This window comes from Raphanus sativus, unplaced genomic scaffold, assembly GCF_000801105.2.
Source record: "Raphanus sativus cultivar WK10039 unplaced genomic scaffold, ASM80110v3 Scaffold0016, whole genome shotgun sequence".
NCBI lineage: Eukaryota > Viridiplantae > Streptophyta > Magnoliopsida > Brassicales > Brassicaceae > Raphanus > Raphanus sativus.
The window spans coordinates 88753-104605 of record NW_026615342.1 but is presented as its reverse complement, the minus strand read 5'-3'; the positions used below and the strand labels follow the sequence as shown (position 1 = coordinate 104605).

General features: G+C 34.9%; 3 protein-coding genes and 1 pseudogene across 3 annotated transcripts; 3 read left to right on the top strand and 1 right to left on the bottom strand.

The window, feature by feature from the left end:
• Nucleotides 1-2460: 2460 nt before the first annotated feature.
• Nucleotides 2461-5697, top strand: LOC108819500 (uncharacterized; annotated as a pseudogene).
• A 1750-nt stretch (nucleotides 5698-7447) lies between these two features.
• LOC130500704 (F-box protein At4g35733-like) lies at nucleotides 7448-8640 on the top strand. Its single transcript, XM_056995657.1, has one exon. The coding sequence runs from the start codon at nucleotides 7525-7527 to the stop codon at nucleotides 8638-8640; it is 1116 nt and encodes a 371-aa protein (XP_056851637.1). The 5' UTR covers nucleotides 7448-7524.
• A 1737-nt stretch (nucleotides 8641-10377) lies between these two features.
• LOC108821900 (ATP-dependent DNA helicase Q-like 3) lies at nucleotides 10378-14455 on the top strand. Its single transcript, XM_018594889.2, has 19 exons — nucleotides 10378-10614; nucleotides 10706-10813; nucleotides 10915-10922; nucleotides 11003-11086; nucleotides 11354-11494; nucleotides 11599-11633; nucleotides 11712-11795; nucleotides 11873-11961; nucleotides 12068-12220; nucleotides 12295-12391; nucleotides 12519-12522; nucleotides 12611-12760; nucleotides 12851-12925; nucleotides 13005-13070; nucleotides 13162-13289; nucleotides 13368-13465; nucleotides 13536-13654; nucleotides 13732-13838; nucleotides 13922-14455. Exons 1-19 carry the CDS (start codon nucleotides 10461-10463, stop codon nucleotides 14346-14348), a joined length of 2127 nt encoding a protein of 708 aa, XP_018450391.1. The 5' UTR covers nucleotides 10378-10460; the 3' UTR covers nucleotides 14349-14455.
• A 57-nt stretch (nucleotides 14456-14512) lies between these two features.
• Nucleotides 14513-15798, bottom strand: LOC108821905 (uncharacterized). Its single transcript, XM_018594898.2, has 3 exons — nucleotides 15389-15798; nucleotides 15052-15319; nucleotides 14513-14951 (listed from the first exon to the last, which is right to left on the bottom strand). The coding sequence occupies exons 1-3, from the start codon at nucleotides 15513-15515 to the stop codon at nucleotides 14732-14734; spliced, it is 615 nt and encodes a 204-aa protein (XP_018450400.1). The 5' UTR covers nucleotides 15516-15798; the 3' UTR covers nucleotides 14513-14731.
• Between the last annotated feature and the right edge of the window lie 55 nt (nucleotides 15799-15853).

The window sequence follows — 15853 nt, the reverse complement described above, 5'->3', positions numbered from 1 at the left end:
TTTTAAACTACAAATTCAAGAACTTTGAAAATATATTATTACGTGCACATGGAGTTACGTCTGGTGAAACAGTTGTGTGTTTTTTTTGAACATGCAGGTCTCTACCTAACCATGCATATATTCAATTATTAAACAATCTCACCGGTTAAAACTTTTATTGGAATATACATGCATGTATTCAATAGCTTACAAATTACAAAGTCAATAAAATTAATATTAATAATTTTGGTATGGATATGCATAAATCGATTACACATGTACATGACTTTTACATATTTAAATTGGAATATGAATCCTTACGTCAGTGACTTCCAATATTTCTTAGAGATTTAATTTTTTCTTTTTCACAAAGGAAAAAACTAACTATGGAGAATATATGATTCTCACATGAATTTGACCTATTATGCTATATATACAAATTTTACTAATCTTTTTTGTAAAGAATATAAATTTTACTATTTTCCCTCAATTGTTTATATATATGTATTTCTCATTAATAGATAAACACAAAAGGAAAAAGATAACTATGGAGAATATATGATTCTCACATCAGTTTGACCTATTATGCTATATGTATATATTAAAAAAAATTGGGAAACAATAAAAAACAGAAAAAGGAAAAGGACTATAGAGAATATATGATTATCAAGTCAATTTCACCTATTATGCTATATTTATTTACTTGCATTAATCAAGATTTTGCCAACTATAGAGTTTGTGTCCTCCAAGTTCGTTGACTTGCATGTCACGCAAATGTTACGTCGGTAACTTCTTAGAGATGTAATTTTAATTTTTTCACTCAATTGTTTTGTATATTTTTCATTAATAGATAAACACAAAGGAAAAGATAACTATGGAAAAATATATAATTTCACGTCAATTTGACCTATTATTATGCTATATATATATATATATATATATATATATTATATATTAGATTTGCTCAAGTTTTACAAAGTTTATTGCAATGTCGATTAGATCTAAAAAAAAACAATGAATGTCGTGTACAAAGAAATCTTTCAAAACATTGACTAAGTTTTAGCTTTTGTTTTCAAGGCGTATGGTCACTTTTGGTTTAATACATTGGGATCTTTTATATTTTAGAAACTGAACGTGGTGTTAATGATCATTATAGTATTTGAGGCTACTTTGTATTCTGGAAACTGTGATGATTTAAGAATGAACTTGATTTAATAGAGCATGGGTAATAAGAAAAAGATCGATTAACGTTTCAAAATGCATCCTGCTGAAGCTTTAACGCTTCGGGCATTTTAACCACTGCTGAATCTCATTCTCAAGCATTTTCTTCTCTCCAGATTTAACGTGCACTTTATACATATAACTCTACTTTCATAACAAAATTTATATATGTTATAAATAAATAGTTATTTTACATAATAAACATATAAATACTAAAAAAATTAACTATACCCGCGCATCAGCGCGGGTGGATCACCTAGTTAAAATTAAAGGGAAGTACAAATAGTATGTACCCGTTAAAATTGCACAAAAATTACAATAGAATACCACTGGTATTAAAACACTGTGTTTTGTATTTAAATTGAACCAAACTTAATTTTAATAAACCGACACGTTGAACTTAACCATTAAATTGTTGTCATAATTACAAAACCATTTCAAGGCTTAAGGCATACGTTCTAAAAAAAAATATACCGAAAATAATATCTAATTATTAAACCATTACTATATCATACAATAACAGGCCAATAATTAAACATAATCATTTCTAAACCATCACATTAATCATTTCTAAATACATGTTTCCATATCGTACTATAACATTATTCCTCTGTTATGATATTGTTCTTGCTATTATAACTTTGTTCATCTTCGTGTACCTTTTACATACATCATGCAAAAAAAAAATAACGGTTTATGTTATTAATAAAAATTAAAAATCCATCATATCAGTTTTAAAATATGCAAATGGACTAATCTAATTACCTAAAACATTGTTTTGTCTAAAATAATAATAAAATAAAATTTCAAATTTATATACATATTTCAAATCAAATAATAATTTAAAGTTGATTTATATCAACATTTATTTAAAATATGCATATATTCAAAAATTTATTTTTACTAAAATATTTTTCAGTAACCATTATTAAAAAAATGTTTTAATATATAAAAAATACAACAAAAGATTAATTTCTTATACCAACTTAAATTATGGTTTTATATTTCACATTAAACTTAAAGAATATAATATATATGATTATTTATAAGACAATACATATAAAATATAATTAATTATATGATTATTTATATAATGGACCAATACAATTAATTATATGATGACATATATATGATACATAAAAGTGACTAGGGCTGGGCGTTCATGTATCAATTCTGGTTTGTTTGAATTTGTTTGGGTTTCGGATTTCCGGAGTCAAAGATTTCAGCCCGTTCTTATATTTCTAAATTTCAGTTCGAATTATGACTAGGGTTGGACGTTCAGGTATCTATTCGGGTTCGTTTCGAATCTGTTTGAGTTTTGGGTTTCCAGAGTCAAATATTTCAGTCTCATTCAGATATTTCTAAATTTCAGTTCGGATTATATTCGGATCTTTGCGGGTTCAGTTCGGGTTCGGATAACTCATTTAAATTATTTTTTAAATTTATATATATTTTGAATTCTTAAAATCTATAAATAAAATATATTGTATATAAATCTGAATAGCATATGTCAGAATATTTAAACTTAACATATAAATTGGTTTGGTTTAAATTTTGGATCAAAATCAATAATTATTTTAAATATTTTTGCTGTTTTAAGTGTACTTCCACTATATTAGATATTTATATTTGACTGTTTTTATATATTTTCAAGTATTTAAACCAACCTAAAAGTATCATATATATTCTGGATGTTTTTATATACATTGAAACTAAAAATAATTAATATATATATTATATATATAGTATATAAATCTTTTTCGGATATATTTTAATATCCAAAATACTTTGGTTCGAATTGGTTATGCTTTCGGTTGTCTAAATATCAAAATTTTGAATAATTTAGATATTTAATCATTTTGGTTCAGGTTTGGTATTACTTTTTCGGATCGTGATCGGTTCGACTCTTCAGATTTGAATTTTTTATCCAGCTTTGATATTGACATAAGAAATAAATAGCAATATATTTCTGAAATATACACCCGTATGGACAATATATTTCTGAAATATATATCCGCACGGACGTGCGGATCAAAATCTAGTAGACTTATAGTCAAAAAGCAATCCATAATTTCTTAAAATAAAGATTTGTATGGAAGATCTTGAAATATTTAATAGCCCACGAGAAAAGTCAGCCCATTACATTAAGCCCATTGTATAATCAGTAAAAGTAATCACTGATTAGTCTTTGCTGGTGTTCAAAAAAAAAAAAAAGTCTTTGCTTTTGGTGGGAGATGAATGAGTGACGCGTGTCTAAAGACATAACGGCTATATTTTAGACAAGGTCAAAGGTAGTCGGCCCGGCTGTGAGTTCTGTGGGACCCAAAAGAGCGTTACTTTCTTATTATCATTGTACCGTTACACACCTCACACCCACTAAACTTTCTCCTGCTTTTCTTCTTCTTCTTCTTTCTTGTTCAGTAATCGTGCTTCTGTGTCAGAGACGCGGTGGTGGTAAGAAAAATGACGGCGGCCGAGTAGCATCGGAGAAGACGAAGAAGCTATTGAAGTTCAGTCTTTCTCTCTTCCGTCGCGGCTTTAACTCCTCCAAATGGTAACTCAACTCATGTCGATCAATTTATACATTATTAAAAGAGATTGATGAGTTCAGTTATGATTTAACCTTGTTTTGTCTGGGAATTAAAAATAAAATAAAAGCAAAACGGCGGCGAAGATGGCTGTAGCTCGAATAAAGCTTCTGAGGAACAAGAGACAAGTTGTGGTGAAGCAAATGAGACGTGACATTGCCCTTCTTCTTCAGTCCGGTCAAGATGCCACTGCTCGTATCAGAGTAAGTATAGCTTCACTTTCTCTAACTCTCTCTTACAAAAGTAATAATAATAATCTAATTGATAATTGGTCTTTTGATCAAATTCAGGTTGAGCATGTGATTAGGGAACAGAACATTCTTGCAGCAAACGAGAGATCATAGAGCTTTTTCTGTGAACTCATTGTTTCAAGACTCACTATCATCACCAAACACAAGTATGTTTCAGTTTGTGTCTTTTTTACTTAAAACTCAATTAAACCTTTTTTTTCTTTTTACTTGTTTTTTTAAAGGGAATGCCCTGTGGATCTCAAGGAAGGCATAGCTAGTTTGATTTTCGCTGCGCCTAGATGCTCAGAGATTCCGGAGCTTGGAGATCTGAAAGACATCTTTGAGAAGAAGTACGGTAGAGATTTTGTTTCTGCTGCTACTGAGTTGCGTCCTACCTGTGGGTTAACCGGATGGTAAATTAAGTAAAAGATCTCTTGTTTCTGGTTTACTTTAACATGATCTGGACTGACCTTTTGACTCTTTGTGTGTGTGTGTGTGTGTGTGTTGTAGTTGGTTGATAGGCTTTCGGTTATGCGCCCCTATGGAGAAGTCAAACTGAAAGTCATGAAGGAGATTGCAAAGGAGTTCCAGGTTGATTGGGATACTAAAGAGACAGAACAAGAACTTCTCAAACCTCAACAAGAAACCATTATTGTATGTGTGTGTCTTTTTTTTTAAGTAGAATCAGAATTTCAAAAACATGTAATCTTTGTTTTGTAAATGAGCAGGATGGGCCACGTGCGTTTGTTTGCGCCTCAAGCTTACCTGTAAAACGTGATTCTGATGATGAATCCATTGATCCTCCTACCAAAGCAGTGCCGAGGTAAAGACATGCATCTCTCCATCTTTCTTGCTTCAACACAGTGTCTCTAGATAAGGACTCATAATAACGAAGTCTTGTTATTGTTTTTTTTTTTCAATACAGATGCACGAGTACGACCACGCGTTATCATGACACCGAGTCAGCGGCTGAAGCAGCAGCTGTATTAGCCAAGCAAGCGGTTGAAGCAGCACAAGCAGCAGCAGCCTTGTTAGCTAACAAGGATCATCCAGGAGGTTCAACAAGACAATCCAGAGATTCTGAAACAAGCTCCTACTACTACGCAGAGAACAGAGGAATCTGCAGAAGACATAGCTGCAACAATCCGTGTGTAAATGAATCTGATCACAGTGAAGAAGCAGCTAGGAGGAGACAGAGCTATAACAACTCTCCACCACTCCCTCCTCATCATCCTAGAACTTCTGAGATCCAGTTTGATGAGTCAGACTACGAGGAAGAGACAGAGACAGAAGACGGACCATTACAGAGTCGTGCTTCTTCCCTCCCACCAAGCCGAGCACCACCTCAGGCTCCTCAGTGTGATGAGTCGAGACGGGACTCAAGCGTTCACCCAAAACTGCCTGACTATGATAATTTGGCAGCACGTTTTGACGCAATCAGACACAGTAAAGGGCCACTGATCTGAAGCTGGAAACTTCATTATATATAGAAAGAAAATCACGTTTTAGATTTATGCAATTATTGTGTTTATTACATTGGGTTTAGTCATTTTGTATGAAGAAGAAAGGATCATTATGTTTTTGTACTTAAAAATCACTGTGGAGACTGGAGAGTCATGCATTGCTCACCGGTTTCTGTAATAAATTTAGCATTAAGGAAAGTTGAGAACGAGAGGACAGTTCGTTTCAAGGTTTATCAGATGGACAACGAGCTGGTGGAATGGGTTTAGGTTAGTTCCTTGGGAGACAAGGCACTTATTATGGCTAACAGATAGTTGTTTTGCACTGACGGTGATAATCAAAAAGAGTTTCTATTGGAAGTAGGCATTGGCATTCGAGATCCCAATCGTTTTTGGTTTTTCGAATTTATCAAAATCAATCCGATTCAGGTAATATGAAAGTTTGATTCTAGAACGGTTTAGGTTCTATCAGGTTTAAGTCGAAGTTAATAAATATTCAAATAATTGGTACAATTCGATGTACTTTCCGGTTCGAATCTCAATCGATATTTCAATTTAAAAGTACATGTTTTTCATATTTTATAACTAAAACATAAATAAAATTGTTTCTTCGATTTTAAAATATATGATTTATACATATTTTGTAACCAAACATAAATAAAATCGATTCAAAAAAAAAAAAAAAAACAATATCAAACGTGATCATTTCAAAATCAAACGAAAGGTAACCATAATTATTTGATAGAAAGAAAACCAAATAAATGAATGCATAAAACGAAGGCCCGCTATGCTAAGCCAAAAGCGAGAGAAACCCCATCCCTCTCTTTCCTTTTTACGCCCCCCTGCCGCCACACGAGAGGGACATGGGGGCGTAAAAGGGGATCCTATCAACTAGTTCCGACCTATGATAATAAGCTCATGGACTTTGGGTTTGAAGATGTGTCAAAACCTAAACCATAGATTCTACGAGTTTGAATAAAAATAATATATTTATATATATAAAATATTATTTAATGAAAACCAAATCAAAATCTAAAAACTTAAATCTTCAACTGCCATCTTCAACAATCAAATTTCATGCGGTATATAATTAATAATTATTTTAGATATCCAATAATATCTTAATATATTTTTTAATACATACGAGGAATTGAGCTAATGTTTGTATAAGTTATTCTTTTGGATTTTGAATGTTTCACGTTCTATCGCAAATCTATTTAGGTTTGGTTTGATTTGAATAATATCAATAATCTGAATACCATAAAATAAGATCTTTCGGCATTTATGTCGGTTCATATGTGTTTGGATTCATTTTTATTAGATCGGATTCGACCCGGATTTCGGGTTCACTTTATTTGCCCAATCCTAATTGAAAATATGGATGAAAATATTAAAAATCTCAAAAAAGCCAAACTAGAGAATAATAAAAATATATACAAACATTGAATAGAAAATACATAAAAATTAAATTGAAATTCTAGCATTAAGTATTTTTTTTTTGCTATCAACAGAACATTCTAAGTAATTGTATATTGATTTCTTAAACTTGTTTATGACCCATTAATAGAGTAAATTTTCAACTAAATACTATTAACTAACAACAAATATTTTCAAAATAAAGAACTCATTAAATCTATGGTCAAGTCAAAAGTGGAAGTTATTTGTAACAGAAATAATTTAGTAAATTTACAAAATAGTTAGGTTTACATTCAATGAAAAAATCCAGATAGTTAAATTTTTTTGACTAGACCAGAAAATTAAACAACAAAATTCACGTATATGTAAGGTAAATACTTTGGGATCAAGGTATATATATATATATATTATATATATTTTAGTTGACTCAAAAAGAAGGAAAATATTTTTTTCTTGACAGAAGTTTTGGAAAAAAAGGAAATATCTTTCATCAAAGACTTCTTTTTGCCATATCAGATTTAGAGTATCTATATATAAATAAACGTATCTTCACATTCTTCCAATCACTCATCTAACAAACAAAGGATATCAGAAAAGAATTAAAAAAAACGTAACAAATAGAAAAGAGAGATGAGTGATCAATCCGTCGAGTGGTCTGATCTACCCGAAGAACTAGTCGATGAAGTAGCCAGCCGCCTCTTCTCTAAGGTCGAGCTTCTCCGATCCCGCAGCCTCTGCAAAACCTGGCGTTCTGCGTTTTCCATCCACAAACGTTACCCCAAACGCCAAAACCGCAACCCCGGACGTGTCCTTTCTCGTTACAGTAGTTATACAAAACCGTGTCGACTCTCTCCCGCGGCTTTCTTCCGTGTGTTTCTCTCGTCCTGTCGGAACAAAGGATGGCTGATCAAAACCCAAGATGTCTCCGACTCCGAAACCCGTAAAAAGCTACTGCACCCTCTCTCTCGTGTCCCTGTAGACTCCTCTTCCCACCAAACCCTAGATCTTTTGAAGTATACCGTCTCAGAGATTCATCAGTCTTACAACGTTTATAGATACTATGATTTCTCTAATAAACTCACATCTAACGTTTTCGCTAGAGTTGTCTTAGTGGACAATCTTGTTTTCGGGGTGAACGACAAGAAGGAGATCTGGTGGTGCAACAACGAAGAAGGTAATAAAAACGATAAGAATAATGTTTGGACAAGGGTTTCAGATAAAGACGCTGAGTATTTCTCGGACATAATAGTCCACAAAGGTCAGATCTACGCCTTGGACGTAAACGGTGCGATATGGTGGATTAGTTTATCCGAGCTTAAGATTTTTCAGTACGGACCTTCGACTCCAATAGATTACTACGAGTATGATGATTGCAAAGACAAGAGGCTCATAGAGTATTGCGGAGAACTATGCATCATTCATCGTTTCCGTAAGAAGTTTCGCGTGCGCAGAGTTGATGTGGAGAGGACCGTTGGGTTTAAGGTTTATAAGATGGATATGGAGTTGGTTGAATGGGTTGAGGTTAAGTCTCTGGGAGATAATGCTTTTGTCATGGCGACGGATAGTTGTTTAGCGGTTTTGGCGAGAGACTATTATGGATGTTTGGAGAATGCTATATATTTTACAGAAGGTAAGGTTGTGAAGAATGTTAACTACGTGTTCAAGCTTGGTGATGGTAGTGTTACTAAGTCGGTAAAGACTTCTTCTGAGAGTTGTTTTCGTATGTTTTATCCTCCTTTCGTATGAGAATGTTTTTTTTTTCTTTTTTTTTTCTTTCGTATAATAATCTATTCTATTAATTCTTCAACATGTCCAATTGATAGTAAGTTATGTCCAATTTTTAAAAAATAAAGAAGCAATGTCTAACAGTATAATATCTAATTATACAATTCTAAAAACCCACTATCATCATCTATCGAAAAACAGTTATGGTGAACTCCTTTTAAAAACAGTTTGTTTTACTGACCTATTTAAAAACAGTTACTATTATATAATTGCTTTTCTTTTCATATTTATAAAAAGAACGTGGTTGATATTAACGTAACTACTTACAATATTTGATATAAACCATATTACTTTTATGTAACTCCTTGGAAGTGGTTGATATTACTTTTACGTAACATAACTCACTACAATATTTGATATAAACATAGATGGTTGAGTATTATGACAATAAGTAGTTATGATGTACATTCGCAAATCCTAGAGAAAAAATTAGATATTCAGAGATATAATTAGTTATAGTCTGGATTTTATAAAAATTATATTTCTTAAAAAAATATAAAACATATTCGTCCTTTTAAGGACGAATCATAAATTTGTCTCAACTATTTGAAAAAATCAATTTACGAATGCGAGTTATGAGTATTTTACTCGGACGGGTGCGGATTAGTAGATTTTGGATTGTGGGTATCCGCCGACCCGAAAAGTATTTAAAAAAAATGTAAACACTTTTTTAAAAATATGGTAATTAAAAAAATAATTTAAATTATTAAAATATATATTTTTATTAGAAATATAATAACTAAATTAAATAATTAATTAAAAAATTATAATCCGCGGATAGCCGCAAAATTAAATGCGGCGGGTGCCGGTATAAATTATTTGTTTGTAAGTTGTGTGGGTCATATTTCTTTACCAAAAAAATTGAAATCCGCGGGTTGGCAGGTTCGACCGACAATATATCGGATCAATTTTTAAATTGCTATTATTTAATAAAATATATTTTGATTAAGATTTATACACAAATATGATTACAAAGAAAAATAAAAATATAATCACAAAAAATACAAAAATGAGAATTAAATTAAAATAAAAAATATACCCGCCCTTTAAAGGGCGGGTCAGAATCTAGTGTTGTTGTTAAATCTCAAATCCTTGTGTTTTGTCAATGAGAATGTTCTTGTTGATGATATCAAACAATGCCTGCAGTTTACTTCCGCAATTGAACAAAAAAAATTTGATTTTTGGTTCGGTTCGATAATCGATTAATTTAATTTCTTAAAAATTTATTTTTACCAAATTATGTCAATTAATTCAACCGAAATTCTAAAACGAACTAACCAAAATTTTATTCAATTTAAACTAAAATTTTAACCAAACTAACCATGAAACCAAAAACTAAAACAATTCTATTGAAACTGAAAACCGAACCGAATAAAAAAAATTCGATTAACTTTCGACCGATATGAAATAACCGAATTCTAAACTAACGGACCAACTAAGAGAAGAAATAACCGAATGTCATAAAACTTTCATGTCGTTTTCATATGATTTACACGACGTGGTGTTCATTGATAACGCTATTAAACGACGCAACAGGTTTCCCACCCGGCACCCGCCATATCATATCGATTGGGCAATTAGTAAACCAGAATCGAACCGGGTGTGAACATTTGTCTCAGGATAGTTTTCGTCTATTGCGACCGGTTAACTAATTAATAGTCCGGTTGGTTTGGTTAGCGCAGTATTAAAACGACACCGTTTTGGGTCATCACTTTCCCGTATCGTCGTCTTTAAGGAAGCGTCGTCGACACACATTTGTCGTCGGAGACTCGATCGGAGACATGAAGAAATCGCCGTTACCGGTGCAAAACGTTCACCGCTCAGATAAGAACGTCGGCGGCGGAAAAGAAGCACTGGTGAAGCTATTGAGATGGCATTTCGGCCATGCAGATTTCAGAGGGAAGCAGCTAGAGGCGATTCAAGCTGTTGTATCCGGTAAAAGTCGTCGTAACACACCTATTCAAAATCCTTTTCTGGTTTCTATCTCTCTCTTTGAATCATCCTTCGTTTTTTTTTAATTTGGCAGGAAGGGATTGCTTTTGCTTGATGCCGACGGGAGGAGGGAAATCGATTTGTTATCAGATACCTGCGCTGGCTAAACCTGGAATCGTCCTTGTTGTTTCTCCTTTGATTGGTACAAAAATTCTGTTTGTTTTTCCATGAATGGAGAATCTGTGTTTTTTTTTTTTTTGAGGTTTTAACTGTTTGTTTGTTTCTGTGTGTTTGCTTTCTCAGCTTTGATGGTGAGTGTCATTGTACTTTTCTCATGCTTCTTTCTCTATAAGCTTGGGTTTTTGAAAAGATGATTCTTTGTTTAATAAAGGAGAACCAAGTGATGGCGTTGAAGGAGAAAGGTATTGCTGCTGAGTATCTCTCGTCCACTCAAGCTACACATGTTAGGAACAAGGTGAGTTGGATATCCTCTGTGTATCTATGTGTATATATATGCAACGTAAATAAATTCCCATTGTTGGTAGAATGCTAGAATTCAAGATTCATGCCATGTGTTTTGTTATAATGTTTGAGTAAATCACTTGGAAACGTTCTTCAGTTTGTTTCACTTCAAGTGTTTTTGTTGATTATTCCTCGATATATCTTGGATTGAATGAAATAACTTCTTGGATTTGTTTTATTGTTTAATCTCATTTATGTGATTCTCGAACTTTGGTTTTAGATCCACGAGGACCTTGATTCTGGAAAACCCTCTGTGAGATTGCTGTATGTAACTCCAGAACTGATTGCGACGAAAGGATTTATGCTGAAGCTGAGAAAGCTCCGTGACAGGGGTTTACTGAATCTTATAGCCATAGACGAGGTAAGTCCGTGTAATGTTTGTACAAGAGTTAGCAGGAAAGCTTCAGGTATTGAGCTTGGATGTGGTGGGTTTAATTTCTCTCGACTGTTTTATGTATATTTCAGGCACATTGCATCTCATCATGGGGCCACGACTTCAGGTTTATAAGTGGTCATTGTGTAAGCATTCTTTTCTGTGGGCGCTTGCTATTCTCTAACTTATTTTGTGGTTAAAACAGACCTAGCTATCGTCAACTTTCAAACTTAAGAGATTCTTTGGCTGATGTTCCAATGTTGGCTCTAACCGCTACTGCTGCTCCTAAGTAATCTTCTGTTTCAGTGCATTATAAGAACATATTTGTAAATTGTAGAGCCTTTTGTCAACAGCAGTACTTTGCAGGGTGCAAAAGGATGTGATTGACTCCTTGAGTTTGCGGAATCCTTTGGTCCTCAAGTCTTCTTTCAATCGTCCAAATATCTTCTATGAAGGTTTGTTTCCCTTTTAGCTATTATTTTCTCTCGATAAAAAGTCATGAGGAGTTCACAACGTTGTTTTGCTTTCCTATCATCTGAATAAGTTTTTTCGTTGGTGCAGTTCGGTACAAAGAACTTATAGATAACGCTTATACTGATTTGTGCAACTTGCTCAAGTCATGTGGAAATATATGTGCAATTATCTATTGCCTTGAGCGTACAACCTGTGATGACTTGTCTCTTCATCTTTCCAGTACTGGGATCTCTTCTGCTGGTAAAAACGTCCCTTGTGCCTTTACCTGCTTAAGAATCGAGCAAGCTGATTTGTGCTAATCTTTATGTTTGCAGCCTATCATGCAGGACTCCAGAGTAAACTGAGAAGTACTGTTTTAGATGACTGGTTGTCCTCGAAGAAGCAAGTTATTGTTGCCACAGTGGCTTTCGGGTATGAACAACTCTCTGAGTTACCTTGCATTTGGGTTCTTGGTTTAATATGATCATATTCTTTGCGTCTTACTATGTTTGGGAGCTCTTGGGGGCACTTGATAAACGTTCTAATGGTTTATCTACAGGATGGTAAACAAAATTTCTTCCTCATGCTGCATATTTTTTCTTAAATTTACTTCTTATGCACTGAAGCATGATCAGACAACCGACTTTATAGGGTATAGATAAGAAGGACGTGAGAATGGTTTGCCACTTCAACGTTCCAAAATCGATGGAATCTTTCTACCAAGAGTCCGGTAGAGCAGGTCGGGATCAGCTACCTTCAAGAAGTGTATTATACTATGGTGTAGACGATAGAAAGAAAATGGTAATGATAACCTGGTTATGACAGTTTTTTACTTCACAGCTTTTAGTTTATGAGTAAGTTACTTAACTTACTTTATCAACTCTTTGCTAGGAGTTTCTACTGCGGAACTCGGAGAATAAGAAATCTCCATCCTCAAAGAAGCCTACAACATCTAACTTCGACCAGGTAAAATGCTTTCTTGTTTTCTTTCAGGCTCTCTGTATTTCAGTTGAAAGTTATTCTCATTAATGATGCATGAGTTTAGATTGTGAGATACTGCGAAGGTTCTGGATGCCGACGAAAAAAGATTCTTGAGAGCTTTGGTGAAGAGGTGTGACTTGTGTGTTCACTGATTCATGATGAATCAAATCTTTAAGTGATTCATTAAATTTTACGCCGCTGATTTTCTTTGTTGCAAACAGTTTCCTGTGCAGCAATGCAAAAAAACGTGTGATGCATGTAAGAATCCAAATCAAGTTGCTCGTTGCTTGGAGGAGCTCACGACTACCGCCTCCAGAAGACACAACTCTTCTCGAGTTTTCATCACCAGGTTTTGCTAATAACCTCATCTAATTGTGCAACAAAAGGTATACAAAAGTGTAACTAAACTCCGTACTCATTTTGCAAGCTCGAGTGATAATAAGACCAATGAGGGGGAGTACTCCGAGTTCTGGAACCGTAATGAAGACGGAAGCAATTCCGATGAGGAAATATCAGATTCAGATGGTAACACTTCCTTCGTTGATATTTAGCATATAGATATCCATTACTCACGTGTTGAACCATCTACATGCAGATGGCGCTGATGCTGTCAAAAGCATAGCAGGACCTAAACTATCGAAGAAGCTTGGAGTTGATGAGAAACTTGTTTTACTGGAGCGGGCTGAGGAGAAGTACTACGAAAGGAATAAACAGGTTTGGTAACACTTCCACTTCATCTTCTTTAGATGCAAAAGTTTATCTTAGCAAAGTCTTACTTGAACTGTTTGCAGGTCAAAAAGTCTGAGAAGAATGCAATATCTGAAACACTAAGGGAATCAAGCAAGCAGAGACTCTTGAACGAGCTTACACGAGTACTTCAACTGCTCGGTGTAGAAGAGTAAAAATCTCTTGAACCCTCTTTTCAGTATTATAAGTGCCTCTCTCTCTCTCTCATCTCATTTAAGTGGAACGTTGTTGCAGGATTGATTCCCAAAACGCATCTGAGTTTCTTGAAAACGAGTGCTATAGAAAATACAGCAAAGCAGGGAAATCGTTTTACTACTCACAGATAGCGAGTACTGTGAGATGGTTAGGAACCGCAAGCAGAGACGATCTAATGACCCGACTTAGCTCAGTGGTAAGCTACGCCAAAGGAGAAGAGCCATCAGGAGAATCACTCCCGATGACAGAACCAGTCGAGAACATAGAGCAAGAAGACATAAACACATACGCAACCGAGCTGCAGGTCGATGAACCAACACAGCTGCTAGTGACTAGCCCGAGCCGTTCGCCTATAAGGCTCCCAGAGATTCCGTCATTCTCAGAGTTTGTGAACCGGAGAAAGATGAAGCATTCTACTGAAGTTTCTGATGGCAAGAAACCGGCAAAGATAATGAAGCTACAGTAAAAAAACTGTAGCCAAGTCCTTGACATATTTGTTTATTACAGTAATGTTCTCTTTCTTTTTCTTTTGTAGTTTTTGACATTGGCCTATTATTGTCTCTTGAAGTCGTATAGCGTAGAGTATTAATAATACAGTGTTCCTCCCGGTTAAACAAACTTGATTGGAACTAAACCAGATAAACCGATATGTAATTAAAAACAAAAGAGAACACAGGTTTAAGAAGAAAAAAAAATCTACAGATTCACAACCTCTCCTAATACAAAACGCCAACAGCTGTCTATTCTTTTCCGTGAAAAGCGCTCACTGACTTCGAAAAGCACATCTATATTTAATATTTTCTTAACCGTATATTATATGGTTTTTTAATACACGATCCGTGATCTGCGCTAAGAGATACACCTCATGGAGAAACTGGAGACTGATGAATCAACGGCGGCTCCGGCGTAAACCCTAGCGTGATCGCTCTCTTGACCGTAATCCATCATCGGACGATACTCCAGATCGTCGTCGTGATCGTACACAAACTCCGGCATCTCTATCTCGTTCCTCCTCACGTGTTCCCACAAGTACTCAACTCTGCTTATGTACCTTAGCTTCCCGTACAACCTACCGTAGCCAATCACCACACCAAACAAAACCAATTCAGTAAACAGAAAAAAAATCTCAGTTTCTTATAACCGAAAAAAAAAACGCGACGGTTACTCACCCGCCGGAGAAGAGGAATCGTCCGCAAGTGGCGAGGAAGAGACGTGATTGAAGGCCTGGGTGGAGGAAGTAAACCTCCTGGAGATTATTGTCTCTTACGTTAACCGGAATCGCGTCGTAGATCGCCCGTAGAGCTGAGATTCCCGGGAAATTCTCGCTCCTCTGTACGCCGGTGTGAACGTAGAGAACGGCGAAAGGTTTTCTCCCTAATCGAGGAAAGATCTTCTCCTCAAGATACTTCTTCAACACATCCAGTGATAGAAGCCGAGCTGATTCCAGCAAAAAATTCAAATCAGATTCTAATAAAACGATTTGAAATAAGACACAGAAAAGCGTACCTGGAAAGAACTTGCCGATGATCCGAAGGATCTTACGTCCTCGTTTGTCTCTGCCATGGATCTTGAAGATCTCAAGCTTCTCTATCAGCTGCTCCTGTTCAATCTCCGATATCTGAGTGGTGCTCATCTCTTCTCTTCGACGGTGATAATCAGTTGAAATATGCGGCGAGTGAAGCTGCTGATGAGCTCTGATTATTTTTTATAGCATCTTTCGGAATATTCTATAGCATCTTTTAACGTGATCTTTCTCACCTCTCCGTGGGTCCTACAATCATTACCTGTTAAGCAATCAATCTGAACCCTCCATTTACTCTACATCCAACGGCTACTGTCTTTTTTGACTCTTTTCCCGCGCACATCTTAGGCGTTACGTTACGTTTCGCCTCATCACACCATTGGAGTTTTGGATAAGATCAACGTTATCCTTGGCTCATTATATGTTGTCGAGCAAGACAATCGAATTAT

Coding starts and splice junctions, on each gene's coding strand:
- LOC130500704 (XM_056995657.1), top strand. CDS start 7,525: ATGAGTGATCAATCCGTCGAGTGGTCTGATCTACCCGAAGAACTAGTC.
- LOC108821900 (XM_018594889.2), top strand. CDS start 10,461: ATGAAGAAATCGCCGTTACCGGTGCAAAACGTTCACCGCTCAGATAAG. Junction 11,796..11,872: donor ACCGCTACTGCTGCTCCTAA/GTAATCTTCTGT, acceptor AGTACTTTGCAG/GGTGCAAAAGGATGTGATTG. Junction 11,962..12,067: donor TCCAAATATCTTCTATGAAG/GTTTGTTTCCCT, acceptor TCGTTGGTGCAG/TTCGGTACAAAGAACTTATA.
- LOC108821905 (XM_018594898.2), bottom strand. CDS start 15,515: ATGAGCACCACTCAGATATCGGAGATTGAACAGGAGCAGCTGATAGAG. Junction 15,320..15,388: donor CATCGGCAAGTTCTTTCCAG/GTACGCTTTTCT, acceptor TGCTGGAATCAG/CTCGGCTTCTATCACTGGAT. Junction 14,952..15,051: donor CGATTCCTCTTCTCCGGCGG/GTGAGTAACCGT, acceptor TGGCTACGGTAG/GTTGTACGGGAAGCTAAGGT.